Source organism: Micrasema longulum, unplaced genomic scaffold, assembly GCF_059751315.1.
Source record: "Micrasema longulum isolate JH-2025_06_02 unplaced genomic scaffold, ASM5975131v1 h1tg000937l, whole genome shotgun sequence".
NCBI classification, from domain to species: domain Eukaryota; kingdom Metazoa; phylum Arthropoda; class Insecta; order Trichoptera; family Brachycentridae; genus Micrasema; species Micrasema longulum.
Window position 1 is genome coordinate 313,231 of NW_028278128.1, and position 19,490 is coordinate 332,720.

General features: G+C 31.6%; 1 protein-coding gene and 1 long non-coding RNA gene across 2 annotated transcripts in view; one reads left to right on the forward strand and one right to left on the reverse strand.

Moving 5' to 3' along the window:
• Positions 1-12,435, forward strand: part of Prp31 (pre-mRNA processing factor 31) — a 48,286-nt gene extending 35,851 nt beyond the window's left edge. The window contains exons 8-9 of the mRNA XM_088231966.1: positions 8,826-9,053; positions 11,444-12,435. Coding sequence (XP_088088092.1) covers positions 8,826-9,053; positions 11,444-11,554 — 339 coding nt within the window. The 3' untranslated portion in view covers positions 11,555-12,435. The remainder of the gene's footprint in view (positions 1-8,825; positions 9,054-11,443) is intronic.
• LOC148278043 (uncharacterized) lies at positions 8,931-18,206 on the reverse strand. Its single transcript, XR_015823303.1, has 3 exons — positions 16,750-18,206; positions 16,295-16,466; positions 8,931-9,059 (listed from the first exon to the last, which is right to left on the reverse strand). It is a non-coding gene; the product is annotated as an uncharacterized LOC148278043 (long non-coding RNA).
• Between the last annotated feature and the right edge of the window lie 1,284 nt (positions 18,207-19,490).

The following is a 19,490-nucleotide window of genomic DNA, read 5'->3' on the forward strand; positions in this document are numbered from 1 at the left end:
AATTATTTAATTAGTTGTTACATTTTACCTACATTCCTCACGGTTAAAAATATTGGTAGGAAATTCAAGTTCGTTAGTAAGAATTCTCGCACGAAGTTCGTAGTTTATATAATTTTTTTTCGTAAAGAAATATTAGCGTTCTTATAATTTACCCAAATATTTCAATTTTGGTGGCCATTTTCAACGAGTTGTAAATAACTTACTATTAGAAAATGGAAATAATGTTGGGGTAGAGTGGGGTTCGAACCTCGGACTTCTGATCCGTGAGTCCGCAACGCTAGCCACGGGACCACAACCCGATCCTATACAAATAAAAGGTGAGTGATACTTGCCTTTGAATTAATTATTATAACAATGGCACCAGTATTTAATTGTCACTAAAGCGATGAAACAGGTCACTGTAATTCAAAATTTGTGAGTGTTTCTATCGCTCGTCTTTAACTTATGATTAATATTACAGGTACCAAAAATTAACATAAAAAACCTTTTTTAGCTACTAATATTTAAACGAAATATTAGTTTTGATTTGCCATATTTTATTGGATGTGTAAAACAGTATATTTATTTTATTTTTCTGATCTACTTCGCCAAAGAGCCTGGGCCCCGATTACAACGGGAAGTTAACAGAGTTATCTTCGACTGTCTATAAAGAAAAACCGACATTTATGTACGAAAATGAGTATATTCGTATAAGCATTTAAAATATCTTCGTCGGTAACCTATAATTAAACATGTTTAGAAGAAAATTTTGTATGCATGTTTTGCTTTTCATACAGAAAACTTAATTTTACTTTGATGATAAATTTGAAGATAAATGTTAACTTCCCATTGTAATCGGGGCCCTGGAGCCCGTATGAACACCTAAGAAGTTTCAACAATATCTACGCTTCTTCAAGCCATTGCAGGGTGGATGCACTCGCCCCCGTTCACGCATTGGTAAAAAATTATTAATGCGGAGACCGCCATTACATTAGTGTTTATTATTAGAGTCTTGTTATTTTTATTTTTTTTAACATTCGTGTTTCTTTTCTTACTATTTGTTTTTTTAGCCATATTATTATTTTACTCTAATCTAATTTAAGGAATAATTTTTTTCACATCGTTATTTCTATATTGTTGACGAAAATAAAACATGCTTTTTTGTTTATATATATGGTAAAATGTCTCGGTTTTTCAGCCCCTTAACCGGAATAAATTATTACTATCATTATTCAATATATTTTTGGTATTTTATATTTTACGTGTTCTGAATAAATATTATGCTGCTGGTAAGATAATGTTGCGCTAAATTCAATGCTCTATAGTCATCCTAAATGTTTACACTTGCTGCAGCTTGTACTCAATGAACGCTGACCCGAGTCCTATATAAATGTAGGTATTGGTAGACGCTCGAAAGATCCAAATCACGAATTAAATGTCATACAATTGAACGAATCGTGAGAATGACAGCTCGCTATTGGGTCGAACAATACGCTATGTAGATATTCCAACTTACGACATGCCTCGAAATATTATGGCCTGTTGCAAATTATTATCGAATTATTACGTACCTATGTACGTATACGGGCGCTATATTAGGCTGCACCTGTTTTCTTGAAAAAACTGTAATTTATATATATATATATATATATATATATATATATATTATCGCACACCCCATTTAATACTGTCTACATTGCTCTATTTTTTATAAATTTATTGATATCATTCTAACTTTGCTAGAATTCCACTCGTCCATGCGCTTTGTAGCTGCACGATGGTTGGTTATCTAGCTTTCATATACCAACTTAAAAATACCTAAATTTTATAAATGGGGTCTAGAATTCCAATCGTCTATGCGCTTAGTAGCTGCAAGACGTGTTGTAATCTTACTCCTTTTTATTATTCATATTATTTTTATTTTTTTTTAGTATCATTAATACACTAAATTTATTTGTCAATTTTTAAAATGTGTAAATGGGAGCTAAATTTCTAACTGTCTATGCGCTCTGTAGCTGCAAGACGTCCTGTAATCTAGCTCCTATCTGTTATAATTTTTTATTGATCTTAATTGAAAACGAGGAACTAGAATCCCAACCGTCCATGCGCTCTGTAGCTGCAAGACGTACTGGGATATTTATTAATTGTACAGCGCCCTTGAGGTGATTTTCACAAAAATGGCGCTATATAAATTATCCAACTATATATATATACAAGCATTTTGTTATTTTATATTAATATCAACTGAAGTTAAATGGAAAAAGTGTATATTCTTTTCTGCACATTTTAGAGAATCAACTGTGACCGCATAGCGGCAGGATGTAGTGGAATTTAGCAAATATATTTTTAAAATGTGCCATTTGTGCAAACCTTTTTTTTATGAAGATTATTTCGAGTTCATCTAAATGTTTGTAGACAAAGATTGGATTTCACCTCCCAGTGAGTTTGTTATCAAGATTAACATATCACAACAGCGATGGAGAACTTTTTCTTCTTCAAAATTCAACATTGAAAGGACCTTTCACTTGGCCGGATGCGTTCTAGAGGTCTTGCGGCCTCTTTTCAAATCCGCGCATTGCAAAATCAATTTTTGAACGGTTAATAACTTTAAAAAAAAACTTTTTATAAAAGATTCGTGTTATTTAGAATTTTCGTTTACTGTTTTCAATGCCCCGGTCACCGTCAATGCACCTCAATATATAAAGTTAATTTTTCCGTCACTTCCGATGTTGACGGTTTTTTTAAAGCCGCTAAGCCTCTAAAAAAAGAAAAAAAAACTCTGGATTTTTTCTTGCAACTGACGGGAATCGAATCGTTGACGCTAGTTTCGCAGTTAAACGTCTAACCAACTGCGCCATGGGGCATGTGGTATGGTATCTTACTTAGCTCATTAGCTTTAAGTAAACCAGGAGGACCGTCCATCCTGTAACCGTTCATTCATATTAACATTTTCACGTTATTTTGCCTGTTTCAAAGATACCCCGATTCAGAGATCTATCAAAAATTAAAACCTATTAAGCTCAAAAGAAAATCATAGTTCATATATCCATTTTATTCCCAAAATCAACCTATTTAAGACAAGAACCCAGCATCAACTTATTCAGAGCCTGGCATCATCCTATGTTGTCTATCTCTGTTGTAATATGTTATTCTTACTGACATATTTCGTAGAATCGGGGGACTTATTTGAAAATTTAAAAAAGTGGTTTCTATGAAAACGTTATCCGCTATCCTCCAGGGAGAAATACACATTTTTTTTTGTGAATTTGTTCAAAATGTTATGTACCTATTAATTTTATCTGATGTCTGAACCTTTTTTCTGTATTTTTTTCGGTGTTGAACCAATGTAATGGCGAGAGTGCATATCTGAGTCAGGTAAAATTGATAAGATTAAAAAAAGGGTTTCTGAGATGGTTTGGTCATGTTGAACGAACGAATGACGAAAGAATGGTAAAACAGAAATATATGGCGAGCGGTTACGTGGGACGAGGACGACCAAGGAAAACGTGGCACGATCAGATAAACCAAAATCTTAAGTGGTCGTGTCAAAGGCAGGCAGAACACAAGGGAATGTATGACAAGATGTATGAATGTGGAAGAAGCTAGGAATGTTGGCCAGGGTAGATGTGTGTGGCGGTCCACCACGGGAAAATGGCGTGATGGTAGTAGTAGTAGTAGTAATGAACAATGTAGTGAAACACCTGCCCACCTGCCTGAATACTACTAAACGTTTCATATTGTATATTATTTACTAACGTATGTTTTGTGGTTATTTTTATGTTGTGTAATATTATATCCTGTTTCCATCATAAAAATATGTTTCTTAGAAATGTGGTGTTACGAAATAAAGACAAAATTTCGCGAAGTCAAACAATCAATTCGAGAAGTTATCTTTATTTGTTTTTTTTTGAATAGCGGAAATAATTAAGTTTAAAAAACTAGTAGGTAACGGCGACGATATAATTTTCCTTATGCTTCGCTTCGGATTTCGCAAACTCCAAAACCAATAATCACACTAATTTGCGTTGAAGAAACATTTACAAATCAATTTCAAACTAACGATACATAGTTATAATAGAACTGGGCCGCGATTACACACGATATCTTCATCGGTACATATCGAGACGGTATAAAATAACATCGATATTTATGTACGGAAATGTATATATTTGTATGAAAATTCAAAGTATCTTCGCCGGTAACCTGTTGTTATTAAACATGTGACAAAAAAATTGTAAACATATTCTACTTTTCATACAGAAAACATAATTTTACTTTGTAGATAAAATTGACGATAAATTTTAACTTCCTATTCGAATACAGGAAAACCCTGGAAACCGCTTAAGTCTACATATATTTATCGATATATTTATACAATTTAATTTTTAAAGTTCGTTTAGGGTTTTTATTTATTTATTCATTTAAAATGACACTCGTTTGAATCACGAACTTATTAAGGCTTTTTAGGCAGTGCTCGTGTTAAACCATAATAATTAATATGAAAAAAAACATAGTAAAATAAATTAAATTATAATAACATTTGATACAATAGAATAACAATTCAGAAAAATGATGTAAAAATAAATATAATAAAACAATAAATAATAACATTCCAAAGAAGATATAAAAAATAATAATCAGATATAAATATAAATTTTACAAATTTAGTTACATCCATAATTAAATAAACAATCTAATAGAATCATTTAAATCAATAGAAAATAATACAAAAACATACTTGAAATGATAATTGAGATATTTTAGCAATTTCCCAAATATGCAGGCGTAATAGCTGTTCTAGGAACTCTACAATCGTAATGGCAATTTCAGACGATCGTAAAAATCTGCACAGCACGATAAAATCGCATAGCATGGATTTATTTTTATTGCATTAAAAAAATAAATAAATAATTGCAGGTAAACGCACTAACCAGTACACCACTAAGCTTAATAATTTAACCTTAATCACCTATTGTTAGCCATTGAAAAAATAAAAATAGTATAATAAAAAAAAAACCATCCTGATTTTACTGTGTCTTGTGGATTTTTACGGTCAGCGTAAGGAACACGTTAAAAGAGTGAATATTTTAAGAGTTATTTTTTAACAAAAAGATCCAGACTCTGAGAGAAAACAGTACACCGTTAGTGGATTATCCTTTCATATTTTGCCTAATACAGCCTGTAATCAAATTATTAATGTTTTATTTTAATGTTAAAGAAATATTTTCGATTTTATGATTTATTTTATATTATTAACATAATCAGCAAATCTGCATTTTACAAAAATTTACAATAAAATATTACAACAGAGATGAAGAACATTTAAGAGAAGGTAATATAGAAGTCCAGGCATCTACAGGGCTTATGACCTGTCAATGGCTGGTTTAAGGGGCCACTTTACACACTGTGTAACATTCACCATTCTGCCTATATTTGAACATCTATATTCTTTCATCTGTTGATGTTCGTGAAGTTAAAGAGCTGAAACCTTTATATACTTATATTTTATGTTATAATATGTTAATATAAACAGCTCCCCAGGGAGTTGAATCCAGTCCTTGTCTACAAAAATTTGGACAAACTCAAAATATTGTTGAAAAATTTATAAAACTAACATAATTGGCTTAATATTAAAAAAAAAACACATAAATTTCCTTTAACCCAAGATTTATAAAACAATGAAACCTAAAAATTATACAAGATTAATACAAAAAATGAATACAAAAAAATTATACAAGATATTCAGTAGAAAGTTTAAACAATTTAAGAATAAATGTAAAAAACATATTAAATAATAAAATATTTTAAAGTAATATAACAAGAAAATCGTAAATTCTGTTTCATACAGCTGGGCAAAGTGAACAATAAATTGTATATATTATGAAATGTATAAATAAATAAATATAATTACCATTCACCATCTTTGAAAAAGTTCAAAAGGTTTGTTCTATAGGAACAATAGTCTACGCTAAATATATCCGATACGTGGGAATAATTATTGCCGAGTTCATGAAGTCTGTTCAATACGGCATTACAAGTATACACTGTCCGTGAATTGTTGCTACAAAACGGTGGCACTGTATACTGTGAAATTTTAGCAAATTATTCAGATAATTTGTTTCTGGCTTTGAGAGCTTTCAAATAATCAATTACATCGCAAACTTCATAGTTGCGCCAAAAAATGGAGAGTTAATAAAATGAATAATTTTTTCGCTATCCTTAAAATGGACAAAATGAGTTGCATGAAAAAAATTAAGACAAAATAACACGTTTTGACAATTTTGACGAAAACGCAACAATAGCGAAATATCACTTTTTTAAAACATTTTTAAAGGAATAAATATCTGTATCCAGCAAAAAAAATAATTTTTTGTTACTTGTAGCATAAAAATATTTTCAAATTTTGAATTCGCGCAAAAACGGTCATACTATTGGCCACGCCCCTAATACGTCACGATTCATGTTAATTTGTTCCTGACCATTCAAATTTGTTTAGAAAATTGCCCGAATCTTGACATCACAACTACCAAGGCCAAACATGTCGCGTTTTTCTAGAGACGTAATAAAAAAAATCTTTATTAAATTTATATATGAAAACATTTCTCCACACTATCCGTATTGATTTTGAAAATACAATTAATTAATCTAAATTTATTATATTTTTATCTGTATTCATAGTATGTGATATTTCTCTATTATTTAAATTTAAACATTTGACTTTTTTGGTGCAAATGGCCCTTAGCAAAAGACTGATGTGACGAAAAAAGTTTTTTCTTATTTCGTTAGGAAAGCTGTTGCATAGTAATAGCTATGTATTTTTAATCACAATTGCATTCTGTAGAAAAATATATTGATACTACCTATAAGTAAGTTACTCGTGTAGTTGATCTGTTGTAGAAGTATATATAACACGAATTCACTATTTATTAGGCAACCTTCGACTCTTAATCTAGGCCAATTTTTCAATAAATGTTTCACATCGTTTATGCTCCACTGGCCTCGGATGCAGATCCTTTTCATGAAATATCACAGTGATCCATCTCGTACTAAATACGTACTATTTCTATAGATTACGCTGAAAGAAAGCCGTAATGTAGGAAGGAAGGAAGGCTATTTTGTGCTCGTGAGATCCTGGTTATAAACGGTTAGTTAATTAAATAAATTATGGTTCTTATTCGGACAATAGATTTGAAACATAAAACAAGTTGTATTGTGAAATATAAAATATTACGCTTGAAGTGCTTTAAACTTTATTGCTTTAAGTTACATTCGTATCTATAAGATCCAGTTGGATAATAAAAAAAATATTGTTTAAAATTAAATAATCGTTACGTTTTCGTCAAAGTGGGAAGTACGTGTTGCAATATCTTACATTTTTTCATGCAACCCATGTCATCCGTTTTGATGAAAAGGCCTTTTTTTGGGTGCAACTGCCACTTAATCTGATTTTCCATCTTTTTTGTGCCACATATTATTCATGCAAGTATACAGTATTTTTTTATTTAGTATCTGGTTAAAATTCAATAGTATTTGGTGGTCAACAATATTTTGAGTTTGTCCAAATTTTTGTAGACAAGGACTGGATTCAGCTCCCTGGGGAGCTATTAATATTAACACATAGAAAGAATTGAAGGAATATAGATGTTCAAATATGGGTAGAATGGTGAATGTTACACAGTGTGTAAAGTGGCCACTTAAACCAGCCAATTATAGGCCATAAGCCTTGTAGATGCCTAGACTTCTATAAAACCTTCTCTAAAATGTTCTTCATCTCTTTTGTAATATTTTAGTATTTGGTGATGTAAATCTAATTATATTGCCTTTCCGCAGCAATTTTTATTGATTATTTATTAACCTTTTAAAATTATTTACATAACACTTATATTCTAAAAAATATGCTACATTTTGCAAACAATGTGATTGATATGAATTCTAAAAAAAATGCTAAAAAGAAATTGGGTCAAAAACAATTATTGCGAATGAATGGGGTAGAAAAAAATCAATGTATGTACGAGTACGTACATACGTACACAGTATATAAAAATTGAATTAGTTTAATATTTGTTTGCTTGTAATATTTTTATCACAGCTTATTGAAAAAACAGTATCAATTAAATAAGACTAAAAAGATAATAATAATAAAAGTAAATTAAAAAAAAAAAAAACATTAAGTAACTGTTGCTCAACAAAACTTTTCGTTGCAAATAAGTACTTACTAACTGAGTGTGATGATCATCATTTCTCTGTTCGCACCCGGTGGGCACTGCATTGGTACCTGAATTGCAGCGTATCTGGATCATTTTTGCAACATAAATCACGTGATCAGTCTTACGCTTCAGCTGCCAGTCCAGACACTATGAAATATTACAGTGTAAAATCACTGTTAAAATAAATATTTTACTTCTACCCTGGCAGGAATCGAACCTCGGAACCTAGGACACTACGAGGCGGACTTATCTCCACTCGATTTCTTTTTCAGAGTTTAACCCGAGAGCTGCAATTATGTCGAAAAAATACTCCAATAGGGTTCTAGTTCTGGTTCACACACAGAACTGTATTCTTCATGCGACCGGACACAGAAAGCTTTAGGAATCGTATTTTTCTGCGTGCTAGCTAAATTTATGAATATTTTTTTGGTTTTTCTTCAGTTAATTTATTTATTTATTAAACCAAAAAAGTACAGATCTTCTCTTGAGTTAACAATACGACAAAGGCGGGTCATTGGAGAATTTAGGCCATAGTTTGTTCTATGCTGATCGATGAACAGTACTTCATTGTTTCTCAATCTACGAGTCGGAATATTGAATTTTACTTGTCCCAATTTTAATATAACAGTTCGGTTTCAGATTGATGATGACGCGTACCAAGAAGATCTGGGGTATTCCCGCGGGACCATCGGCAAGGCCGGCACGGGGAGGATCCGCCTCCCGCAGGTGGACGAGAAGACGAAGGTGCGCATCAGTAAGACACTGCAGAGGAATCTCCAGAAACAGCAGCAGCAGTGGGGAGGAGCCACCACCGTCAAGAGGCAGGTCTCCGGGACGGCCTCGTCCGTGGCCTTCACTCCTATGCAGGTATGCCTAAGAAAAATATATAAATATACATACACGTTATAATAGATACAAGTAGGTTAGTGAAAATGGACCACAAGAAACATTTATTTTTTAATTCATTCAAACTCTTCATTCTTCATACATTCAGGCATCTCTTACATTTTGAAACCAGTTTTTAATGCAATTTTGGGAATAATGTTTTTTCGTTTTAAATGGCAGCCTTGTTTTATCCCTATTTCTAGTAACATGCTTATGATTCTTTTTATTTAAAACTATCTTAGTGATAAAGTATTTGGACATTCAATTGTAAAATTTTAGATATAATGAAAGATGCTAGTCCAAGGAATGAAAGATTTACTCAATTTTTAAATAATAATGTATAAAAAAACCTAAAAAAAGGGTTTTTGGAAAAAATATCAGATTTAAAAAAAAGTTTACCATGAGAAATTTCTGGCCCTGAAACACCGTATATACAGTATCAGGTAATTAGAAACGAAAACATTAAAATAAAAATAAAAAACAAATTTATATATAGGACAGACATTGGATCCAAGTTAATAAAGGTGTAAGGAATTGAATGACTATCATTGAATATAAACTTGTTAAGTTATTATCTTTTAAAATTTATGGCAACAGAGGGGGAAAACAGTTTTTAGAAGGGAATATAATTGTCTAGGCATTTACAGGGATTATGATCTGTCATTGGCCAGTTTTAGTGGCCACTTTACACACTGTAACATTTACACACTGTAACATTTAACATCTGGACATACTAAAAATATGGTTGATTCAACTGAACGGTATCAAAAGAAGTATGAAAAGTATTTTCAGGTGTTGCCTAGTAGGTGAAATAATTCAGGCAGATTGATTTATTTTATTTATTATCAAGATTTACATTTGAGTACATACATGCATATTTATGTTCATTAAAGATTAGAGAAACAAGAAGAAACAGTTGACAAATTAAATACATATATATATATATATGAGGAATGTGATCAAAGATATATATATATATATATATGTAAATTAAAATTAAATGCCTTATTTTTATTTACAAATATAGTTTATTTTTTGCATTTGCAATTCACAATTTGTCGCCCAACTAGGCAATAGTATGTTCTAAGGCTAAGAAATGAATGATGAATTTTACCAACATCAATAAAGGTTTCAGCTCTTCTACAACGAATCATAAGCCCTGTAACTGTCTAGACTTCCATATTCCTGTCTCAGAAATGTGTTTCTTCTCTGTCGCAATAAATTTTAATCTTAATAACTCCCTAGAGAGTGAGATCCAGCCATGTCTACAAAAAAATGGGCACACTTAAAACATTGTTTATTATTTTTTGTTTAGAATTACTGTCTGCGATTTAATATTGCTATATATCGTGGGGTAGTTGGGTAACTTCATAGCATTCTAGAGTTACCCACTAAAAAAACAATTTTTTTCATACTCTACGAATGCTACAAATAGACAAGCCATGCATTCAGATCATCATAGTATGATTTATTAATTCATTATATACACGGCCCAAGCCAATTACAACAGTTATATTAAGAACATAAATATGTACAAGAAACTCAACAAAAATAACATAAAACTATGTAGCCAAGACAAAAAAAGGCAATAAAATAATGGTTTACAAAATATAATTATAAACACGATTAACATAAGACTTCGAGCTTAACTATGCCAATCCATCTTCACCCCGCACTGTTTTAGTGTCGAAGAGATCTACGAAAAGCCGGAAGATCTATCCCAAATAATTCCAAGTTGTGTGACGAATTGAACTATCTACACATTCTGGATGTTGGGGCATAAAAACAAAAGTTGATCTTAGAAGATTTTGATTTCTGATGACACGGTTGGGAACATGAAAAGAAATTGATCGTTACAGAGATGGGAAATCACTTATAGCATTAAGTATTTTGGAAAAGCATATAAGATCCAGCCTAGTTGGAATAATTCACGACTTGTCTATTTGTAGCATTCATGGAGGAAGATACAACCATGTATTTTTAGTGGGTAACTCACTAATGTTGATTTTGAAGTTACCTAGTTGTAGTAATTACCCCATGACATGGTAGTAAAAAAACCTTATTGATTATGCGCCATGCGTTCTTAAATTATATGAACGGTTCAATTTTAATATATTATAATAAATACTAATGATCTGTCGAATAGGTGATTGCGTAATCGTGCTTCTTGTCAAATAATATCATTGTTAACGTAGGTACCCAGTCCCGAGGCATGCAACTAACGGTGTCGGCCATTGTAAAACGAGCAAATTGCATTTTTCAGGCATTTTGCGAATACCTGAGATTGCGGTCATCAATTACTATGATCGCTCGGCCATTGTTCGCTCGGCCATCGGACTGGACGCTAATATCTTCCATTGTTTCTTCCTCAGGGTCTGGAGATTGTGAATCCTCAAGCTGCGGAGAAGAAGGTGAACGAAGCCAACGCCAAGTACTTCTCCAACACCTCCGGCTTCCTGTCTGTCGGCAAGAAGACAACGTAGGCTCGTTACTTCCTCTTGACAAGTTGCATTTATATGTCACTTATTTATTGTTGTAATGTGATCAAGTATTTACGCTTCTCTTACTTTAATTGCATCGCAATATTTAATTAAAGATCGTAAGGCGCGTTTACATTATGTATAAAAAAAGCGATATAGCCGAGATCGGTAAAATTAATTTATTAGGTGTTAACATAAGGTGTGTGCCTTTTTTATCAAATTTAAAAATGAGCATCAACAGTAAAATAAAATGTTATGGTTGTACGCATTCGAAATAAAATTTGTTGTACAATATATTGTGTTTGCTTTTACGTAACATTTATTATTTTGTTTGATTGCAAGCCTTCAAAATGGAATGAATGCCTAGTAGACGAAATTGAGCAATTTTTTGGTGCTAACATAAGTTGTGTTCGTTTTTTTTCAAATGGTGTAACTGTTGTGTAGCTCAGCTATAATGTTTTCGATAAATTTTCTTTCAGCTATGATACGATTATAAGCTCCTAAATTCGGCTAAAGTTTATAGCTGTTTTTAGGTGGCGTTTTTGTATACTTCATTATTATTTCTTTTCCGCACTTAATGGAGCATAGGGCACTGTATTCGCACACCAATCGCAGCGTATCTCGATCATTTTTGTTACATGAAGGTAAGATGATCAGTCCTATGCTTCATATACCAGTCCAGGGACTATGAAATATTCTAGTGTAAAAACACCATTTCAAATTAATATTTCATTTTAAATACGCCGGGAATCAATCCGAGACCTCTTGCACGGTAGGCGAACGCGCTGACCATTACTCCACGATACGATAAACTTACATATACATTAATTTATCTAGGTCATAAAGCTTTTTTGCTACATTATGTAAACGCACCTTTAAACATATTTTTTGTATTTTTATTTCATTTGAAATTTGAAAATGTTTTTAGTTTTGAATACCATTTTTTTTAAAGTAAAAAAGAAATACCTATTTAGTTTTATTTTATTAAATATATTTTAATTTTGAAGGCATTTTTAACGAGTTGTAAATAATTCACCATTCGGAAATGGGAATTAAGTCGCAAAAACATGGGTTTCGATCTTTCGACCTTATCCAAAAGTTTGCGACACTAGCCTCGGGACCACGTTTGATTTGATTTTGATTTTAATATAAGGCAAGTTATTATGATTCACCAACTAAAATTTGTAGGTAGGACAAAAATGTAAAATAAGCTAAGGTACCGATGTACATATGTATATGTGTAAAGTCTGTGTCTGTGTCTATGTATATGTGTGCATGTAGATAAGTGCGATAGCACTTGTTTATGTGTGCGCGTAAGAATGTGCATGCGAGAGTGTTCGGGCTTGGTGCTACCTGCAATTTATACAATTTGATCAGATCAACCTGGCGATTTCAATATTAGATTATTGACATTCTCATTAATAAAAAATATTGTTTATTAATATGTTACAGGCGTGCACTTTATGAATCTAATGCGTGTGTAACGATGGATGTCTTTTGTAATGTCAATCGAAACAAAAATATATTTTTAAAGCCGAAAAAAAAAACGGAGAAATTGTGAAATGCGTCGCTTATAGTCTTTGCGTTATGCATGGATGACTACTACTACTACTACCATCACGCCATTTCTCCGTAGGGGTAGGCAGAGAGAATGGACCGCCACACACGTCTATCCTGGCATATATTCCTAGCTTCTTCCACATTCATACATCTTGTCATACATGCCCTTCGGTTCTGTCTGCTTTTGACATGACCAGACTTAAGATTTTGGTTTATCTGATCATGCCACGTCTTCCTTGGTCGTCCTCGTCTCACGTTACCGTTCATTTTCGCCATATATATTTGTTTTACCATTCTTTCGTCGTCCATTCGTTCTAAATGACCAAACCATCTCAGGGACCCTTTCTTGATCGTATCAATTATACTTGACTCAGATTAACACTCGCGTGATTTCATTCGTAATGGATGATGGACGCATGGATGACCCTGTCATTATATTTATAATTAGATATTTCATTTGAATATTATTATGGTACTATTTTCGTTTGAATAAGTGTTATAGCTATGCGTTAAAAAAAAAAAATTAAAATTATGACAACATTTATCCCGAATTTCCACTTTGTCTATTACATAAAAAGATAAAATATAGAGAAAAATAAAAGGTTCAATAAAGAGAATAATATTTCGAGTTTTAATAAAATAACTTTTTATTTATATTCTCCCAACAAATAAATCCACTTGATGACGTGACAAGTTACTAATAATTGATTTTAACTTTAAACAAAAAATGCTCGACATAACGCTTTGAGTATGACAGTGCTCAAATTATTAATGTTCAAGTTTCAGTGTATTAAAGGCCGTTTACACGTAGACAATACACTTTTTTTTTGTCCCAGGATTCGACTATTGTCTACGTGTAAACAGCAATTTATAGGACAAAAATTGTCCCGAGACATCGTTACCGAGATAGACGGGCAGGCTATCTTCGTGGAACAATGATTACCCTCCCACTTTTCGCGGTGGATTACCGCGTGGATTTGGACGATGTGTGTAAAATGTGGCAAAAGCTTATAAATGCGTAAAACAGAATTGTCTTTGGGCACCGATTACATTTGGAAGTTAATAAAGTTATCTCTAATTGTCTGTAAAGTAAAATCGAATTTTCAATACTAAAATGTGTATATTTGTGTAAAAATTTGAGATGTCTTCGCAGGTTACCTGTAATTTAACACGTAATATATGCATATAAATATTCCATGTTTCATACAGGAAATTTAATTTTACTTTATAGACAATTGAAGGTAACTCTGTTAATTTCATCAACATCATTCCCTTTCCGCAACAAAAACTTTTGTTCTCTTAAAAAAATGTTTAATTTTTAATCGTTCTGAGGTGCCAGTTTTTTTCTTAGAAGGCTATTTAAATACGAGAGAGAAATAAGTCAATTTTGAAGTCGAATTAAATTCTGAAATAACTGACAGTTTTTAAACCGAACGGCTAGATGCTACCCTATTAACATATAAGAGCATCTAGCCCTAAAAACATTGCTACTATAAAAAAAAAAATAGTTGTATTTTTTTCCATTTGTTTTACTATCTTTCCGAGTGTGCGTATCGAGATTAAAAAAAAAACCGGTTTTGTAATACCTCGGTATATAAATATAGACTAACGTTAAGAATACCGTCTTCGTATTTGTCAAAAGTCGTATAAAAATCACGTTCAAGCGAGCATTTTTTGCGTGAATTGGGATTTATTTGAGTTTATAATCACTTTGAAGTGGCCGTTTTTTGCAGAAACCTATTTAAAATATGAATGAGAAAAAAAAAAGTTTTTTCTTATGTGCAGTCCCAAATGAGTTTCTTTAATAACTCCTGGGAGTATAATATGTACTTTTTGCATTATATGTTTTTATTAATAATAATAATATTTTTTTTTTTAAAAAACTATTTTAAATTTTAATTAAGGAACGCGGACTAAATTTTCGGCGTCATTCATTGGTAGGATTCGATCATTTGTAATTGCCTCCCTGGAACCAGTGCCAAAGGGAGGAAACCGTAAACCCTTTTTCTTTCATCTTATTCCTGAATTGACACTTTTAACATGACAAACATAAGCAAAATTGAACATTCCCAATTTCCTTCAAACGCGTTTCGGGAAAAGGCGAAGTCTTTTTTTAAGTCCCAAGGTATCGAAATTATTAACGAAACACGATGGAAGAAGAAATAAAAATTGAACAATATATTTATTAAAACTGTGCGGGTTAGTGCGATGTGTTGTTTGTTTTTAAATAATTCTCTTATTTTTCTTAACAATAACGTAAATTCTTAAAAATACCTATCGATTACTTAGTATTAGAGAAGTAAACCTCTCACGCTATCATTAAATTAATCACTCGCAACTAGCGACACGCACACACTCGTTTTCCATGTTATTTTATGGTCGTAGTAGGCACTGCGGATAAACACCTACTGATATTAAATAATAGTCATTAAACAACTTAAAAAGTAATGTATTAATTGCAGATTCTATGAAACGGTCGATAAAAGACATTCAAGATTAGTCATTAAATTTCTAGACAGGAAAACGAACTATTGCCTTTTTAACACAGTCCAACGGCAACGAGGTAAAAAATATTTAATTGATTTAGACAGTTAGTGCTTCTGAGAATCAATTGTTGGACTAAACGTAATGGTGTTAAATCTACATGAACATAACAATTTCTATTTAATTAAAAATAACACTTTAAAATTATTTAATTATTAACGATTAATTCAAAAATTGTAGTAAATATGGACACAATACGAGAATATCAGTACAATATCATATACAACATTCTAAAATGAGACAAGGACAGTCGAGACTAAGAAACCAGGGACTGAAATTGTGCAATAAACTACAAGACAAAGACAAACAAAAGACTCAGACAACCTTTATAAAGATGTTAAAAATAGAATTATTGACAATAGGATACGAATTTTTAAAAGAAAAATTATTTTGTTAAATTAATGAAATCTGGAAGGGTTTATAAATAAATTTTAATTAAAAAATAACTACATACACCTATCTATAAAAATTCAGAACAATATGTCGTCACTATTTTTCAGAAGTTATTATTGAATGAACATCAAACCTATCTCGGATCGTTACGGTTAAAAACAAATTAATTGAAAAATATTTGTTTCAGTTACTAAAAAGAGTATTATACTTACAGCTTATTTTATTAGGTAAAAAATAGGTACTTACTGATTGTGTACTCAAATGTTTAGGGAAGCATTGGGTCTATCCCGTGTATGGACGGACTGCGCATGCTACATACATACATTGTGTCCTTAAACGTGTTTAGCAGCGTTTCCCAACCGGCCGCTGCCGCGTCGGTCCGTTGAGATTTTCTGCCGGTCCGCCCATTTTAATATTCCTGTAGTAAAAAAATCGTCATTTGTTATCTATATATTTGTTATAATACAACATTAACAACCAATAAACGAAATACTACATAAATAAAAGTTTTTATTTGTTGAACTTTTTGTACATAATGTTATTTGTACATTGGCGGACTTATTGCCAAATGGCAATTTCTTCCAACCAACCAATAAAATAAAAGTTTTATTTTTATAATTTAAGTTACAGAACATATTCAATAGAAAAAAATATTAAAAAGCCAAAGATATATAAAAATAGAAATAAACGTAATAAATTACCTTAAATCAAAACTATTACTCAATGGGAAAAAGGAAAAAAGAGGAAAGAGGAAAGGAGGAGAGATTAAGGAAGAGAAAGGAGATGTTTCTTCAGACGTGATTTAAACAGAGATAATGTAGTAACATCTTTGATGGTGGATGGGAGATGATTCCACAGTCGAACCGCATGGCGATATACTTGCGCTACAGGTCCAATTTTCTCTCCCCTATTTTCACCGGTCCGGAGGATTAAAAAGGTTGGGAAACGCTTGGCTATATATATATATAGTACATAATATTATACTATAACTTATTAGATTTCCTTATACCAGGTTTCCATTAAAAAATAACTATACCCGTTTAACTATTTATAACCGATATAAAAAAGGTTACTTATAAAAATATTTATTACTTGGAATAACAATTCACAGGTTATTTCATGCTTAATTTTTTTTAAATAGTCAACACTGATATGTGCGCGTGCGCAGTAACTTTTATAACAGCAAACAAACGTCAAAGCCAAATCGGGACTACTGTCAGTGTAATGGACAACATGGAGAAAACCGTTAGAAAAAGAAATCAAAATAAGGAAGAAGAGGAGAACGTAAAAAACGAGTTCTTTTGTTTATTTGTGTTTTTTTTTTAATCACAATTAATTCAAACACATTATTAAAAATTACTTTAATTGCATTAAGAAGGTCGCAGGACTTTGAAATTGTTTAAATTTTTTTTTTAAATCTGATAACTATCCATTTTGATTACCGAAAAATATGACTTTTGACAGATCGCGTGCTTATTCCAGCGTTATACCACATAATATGCAGGCATAGAATTAAGAATAGTCCAGATGAAGCGTAGAATCATATTTGAATACATCGGACTGTGTCCAATAATTCCCACACTTAGACACACTTTCGCCGCGCGCATACTTTAAGTCGCCGGGTAATGTTGCTTTATGGGAAAAAAAATCATAAAACAAATGTACGGTAAAAAAAATATCAATCTATAAATTTCTCAAAATTTTTACTGTGCACGCGGAAACATTGATTTACACAACAGATTAGATAAATAAAGGGTCATTTAATAAGAGTAATTGAATTTATGAAGTTTGAACTTAAAATATAAAACAAATTTTACTTGACACAAAACGGATATTTTTATATCATGCTAAATAATATTTGATGTTTGAAAGATAATGTCGTTCAAATGTCCCCCACGGCGTTGTTTAATCCGAGGTCTAATTTTCATTAGTTCTTGTATTGAATGAGCAAAGTAGGGTAAAAAAAATTAACAGATGGAAAAATAATTCAATTTTTAAGTAATTCATTTGCTACTTAAACATTTGTTTGTTAATTACACATGAAAAGTGATGCCATCCTGTTTCTTTAAGATCCTAGCAGTATTTCTACACTTTAAAAGGACACAACACGGCATAGTTGAATTCGAATCAGGAATTGCGTACTGAGCGACGTCTACAAAGAAACTAATGTGGCAAAACGTAAACCTACTCATTTAATAGTAGTAGAGTCGCCTTCTGTTTGATGTACATATGCGGTTTCTGGTCTATTCTTAATTCTATGTATGCAGGTATAAGTTTCTATGGTCGCCATCCCAGATTTAAACCGAGCTTAACTCTATGCGAGGTTTATAAGTAATATTTTTTGCTATACCATCATTATTCTACCACTATTCTCAAGCTTAACTTTATACCCGATTTATAAGTAAGGCTCTATGACTAGAAAATTCACTTAATCTAATTAACCAGAACCGCTGACTTTAACCTTGTTGGAGTTATTACGAGTAGTGATAGTCGCTGTTAGATAGGTACACCGTTTTTATTCTCTAAATTGTAAATAATTAACCTAGATTTTTAAAAAAGGAAAATGCTTTAAGGGTTTTTTGAACATATTTCAATAAGTTTCATAAAAATGTGCGCCGAAATGGATACAATAGAAGAACTTCAGCTAGGTATGTTATATGATGTAAAATAATCTAAGGATTTTGTTTGTAAATCTAGTTATTTTAATATACACGTGTACTGTGCATGTTATTTGTTTATGATTTCTGAACTGTTTTAAGTATTCGAAGGAAGTGAACGCTCGTATAAAAGTTTTTAATCTTAAAATAAATAAAATAATCTGTCAAGGCGTGAGCAAATATGAAATTAATTCATCATAAAACGTCTTAAACAAATAATGCATTAACAAATAGCAACAGGGATGGAGAATATGGAAGTGTAGCAATTTACAGGGCTTATGACAATTCAGTCTTTCGTCTACAAACATTTGGACAAACTCAAATATTGTAATAAAACCAACTGGTTCAAAAGGAAGTTTAAAAATTGGAAAATTGTTTTCAGGCGTTGCCAAGTATGTGAAATAATTCAATCAGATGAATCTCTTCACAACAATAAAGGTTTCAGCTCTTTAACTTCACTAAAATCAACAAATGGAAGAATGAAAGAAATATGGATGTTCAATCATAGGCAAAATGATGAATGTTACACAGTGTGTAAAGTAGCCACTTAAACCAGACAATGACAGGTCATAAGCCATGTAAAATCCTAGACTTCGATATTTCCTTCTTTAAGGTATTCTCCATACCTGTTGAAATTTGTTAATCTTAATGATTTCCGAGGGGGTGAAATCTAGTCTTTTGTCTACAAATATTTGGACAAACTCAAATATTGTAAATAATGCATTAATTTTTATTTTCAATCGATGAAAAAAACGCATAAGCCAATAAATCGATCTTATAATTTT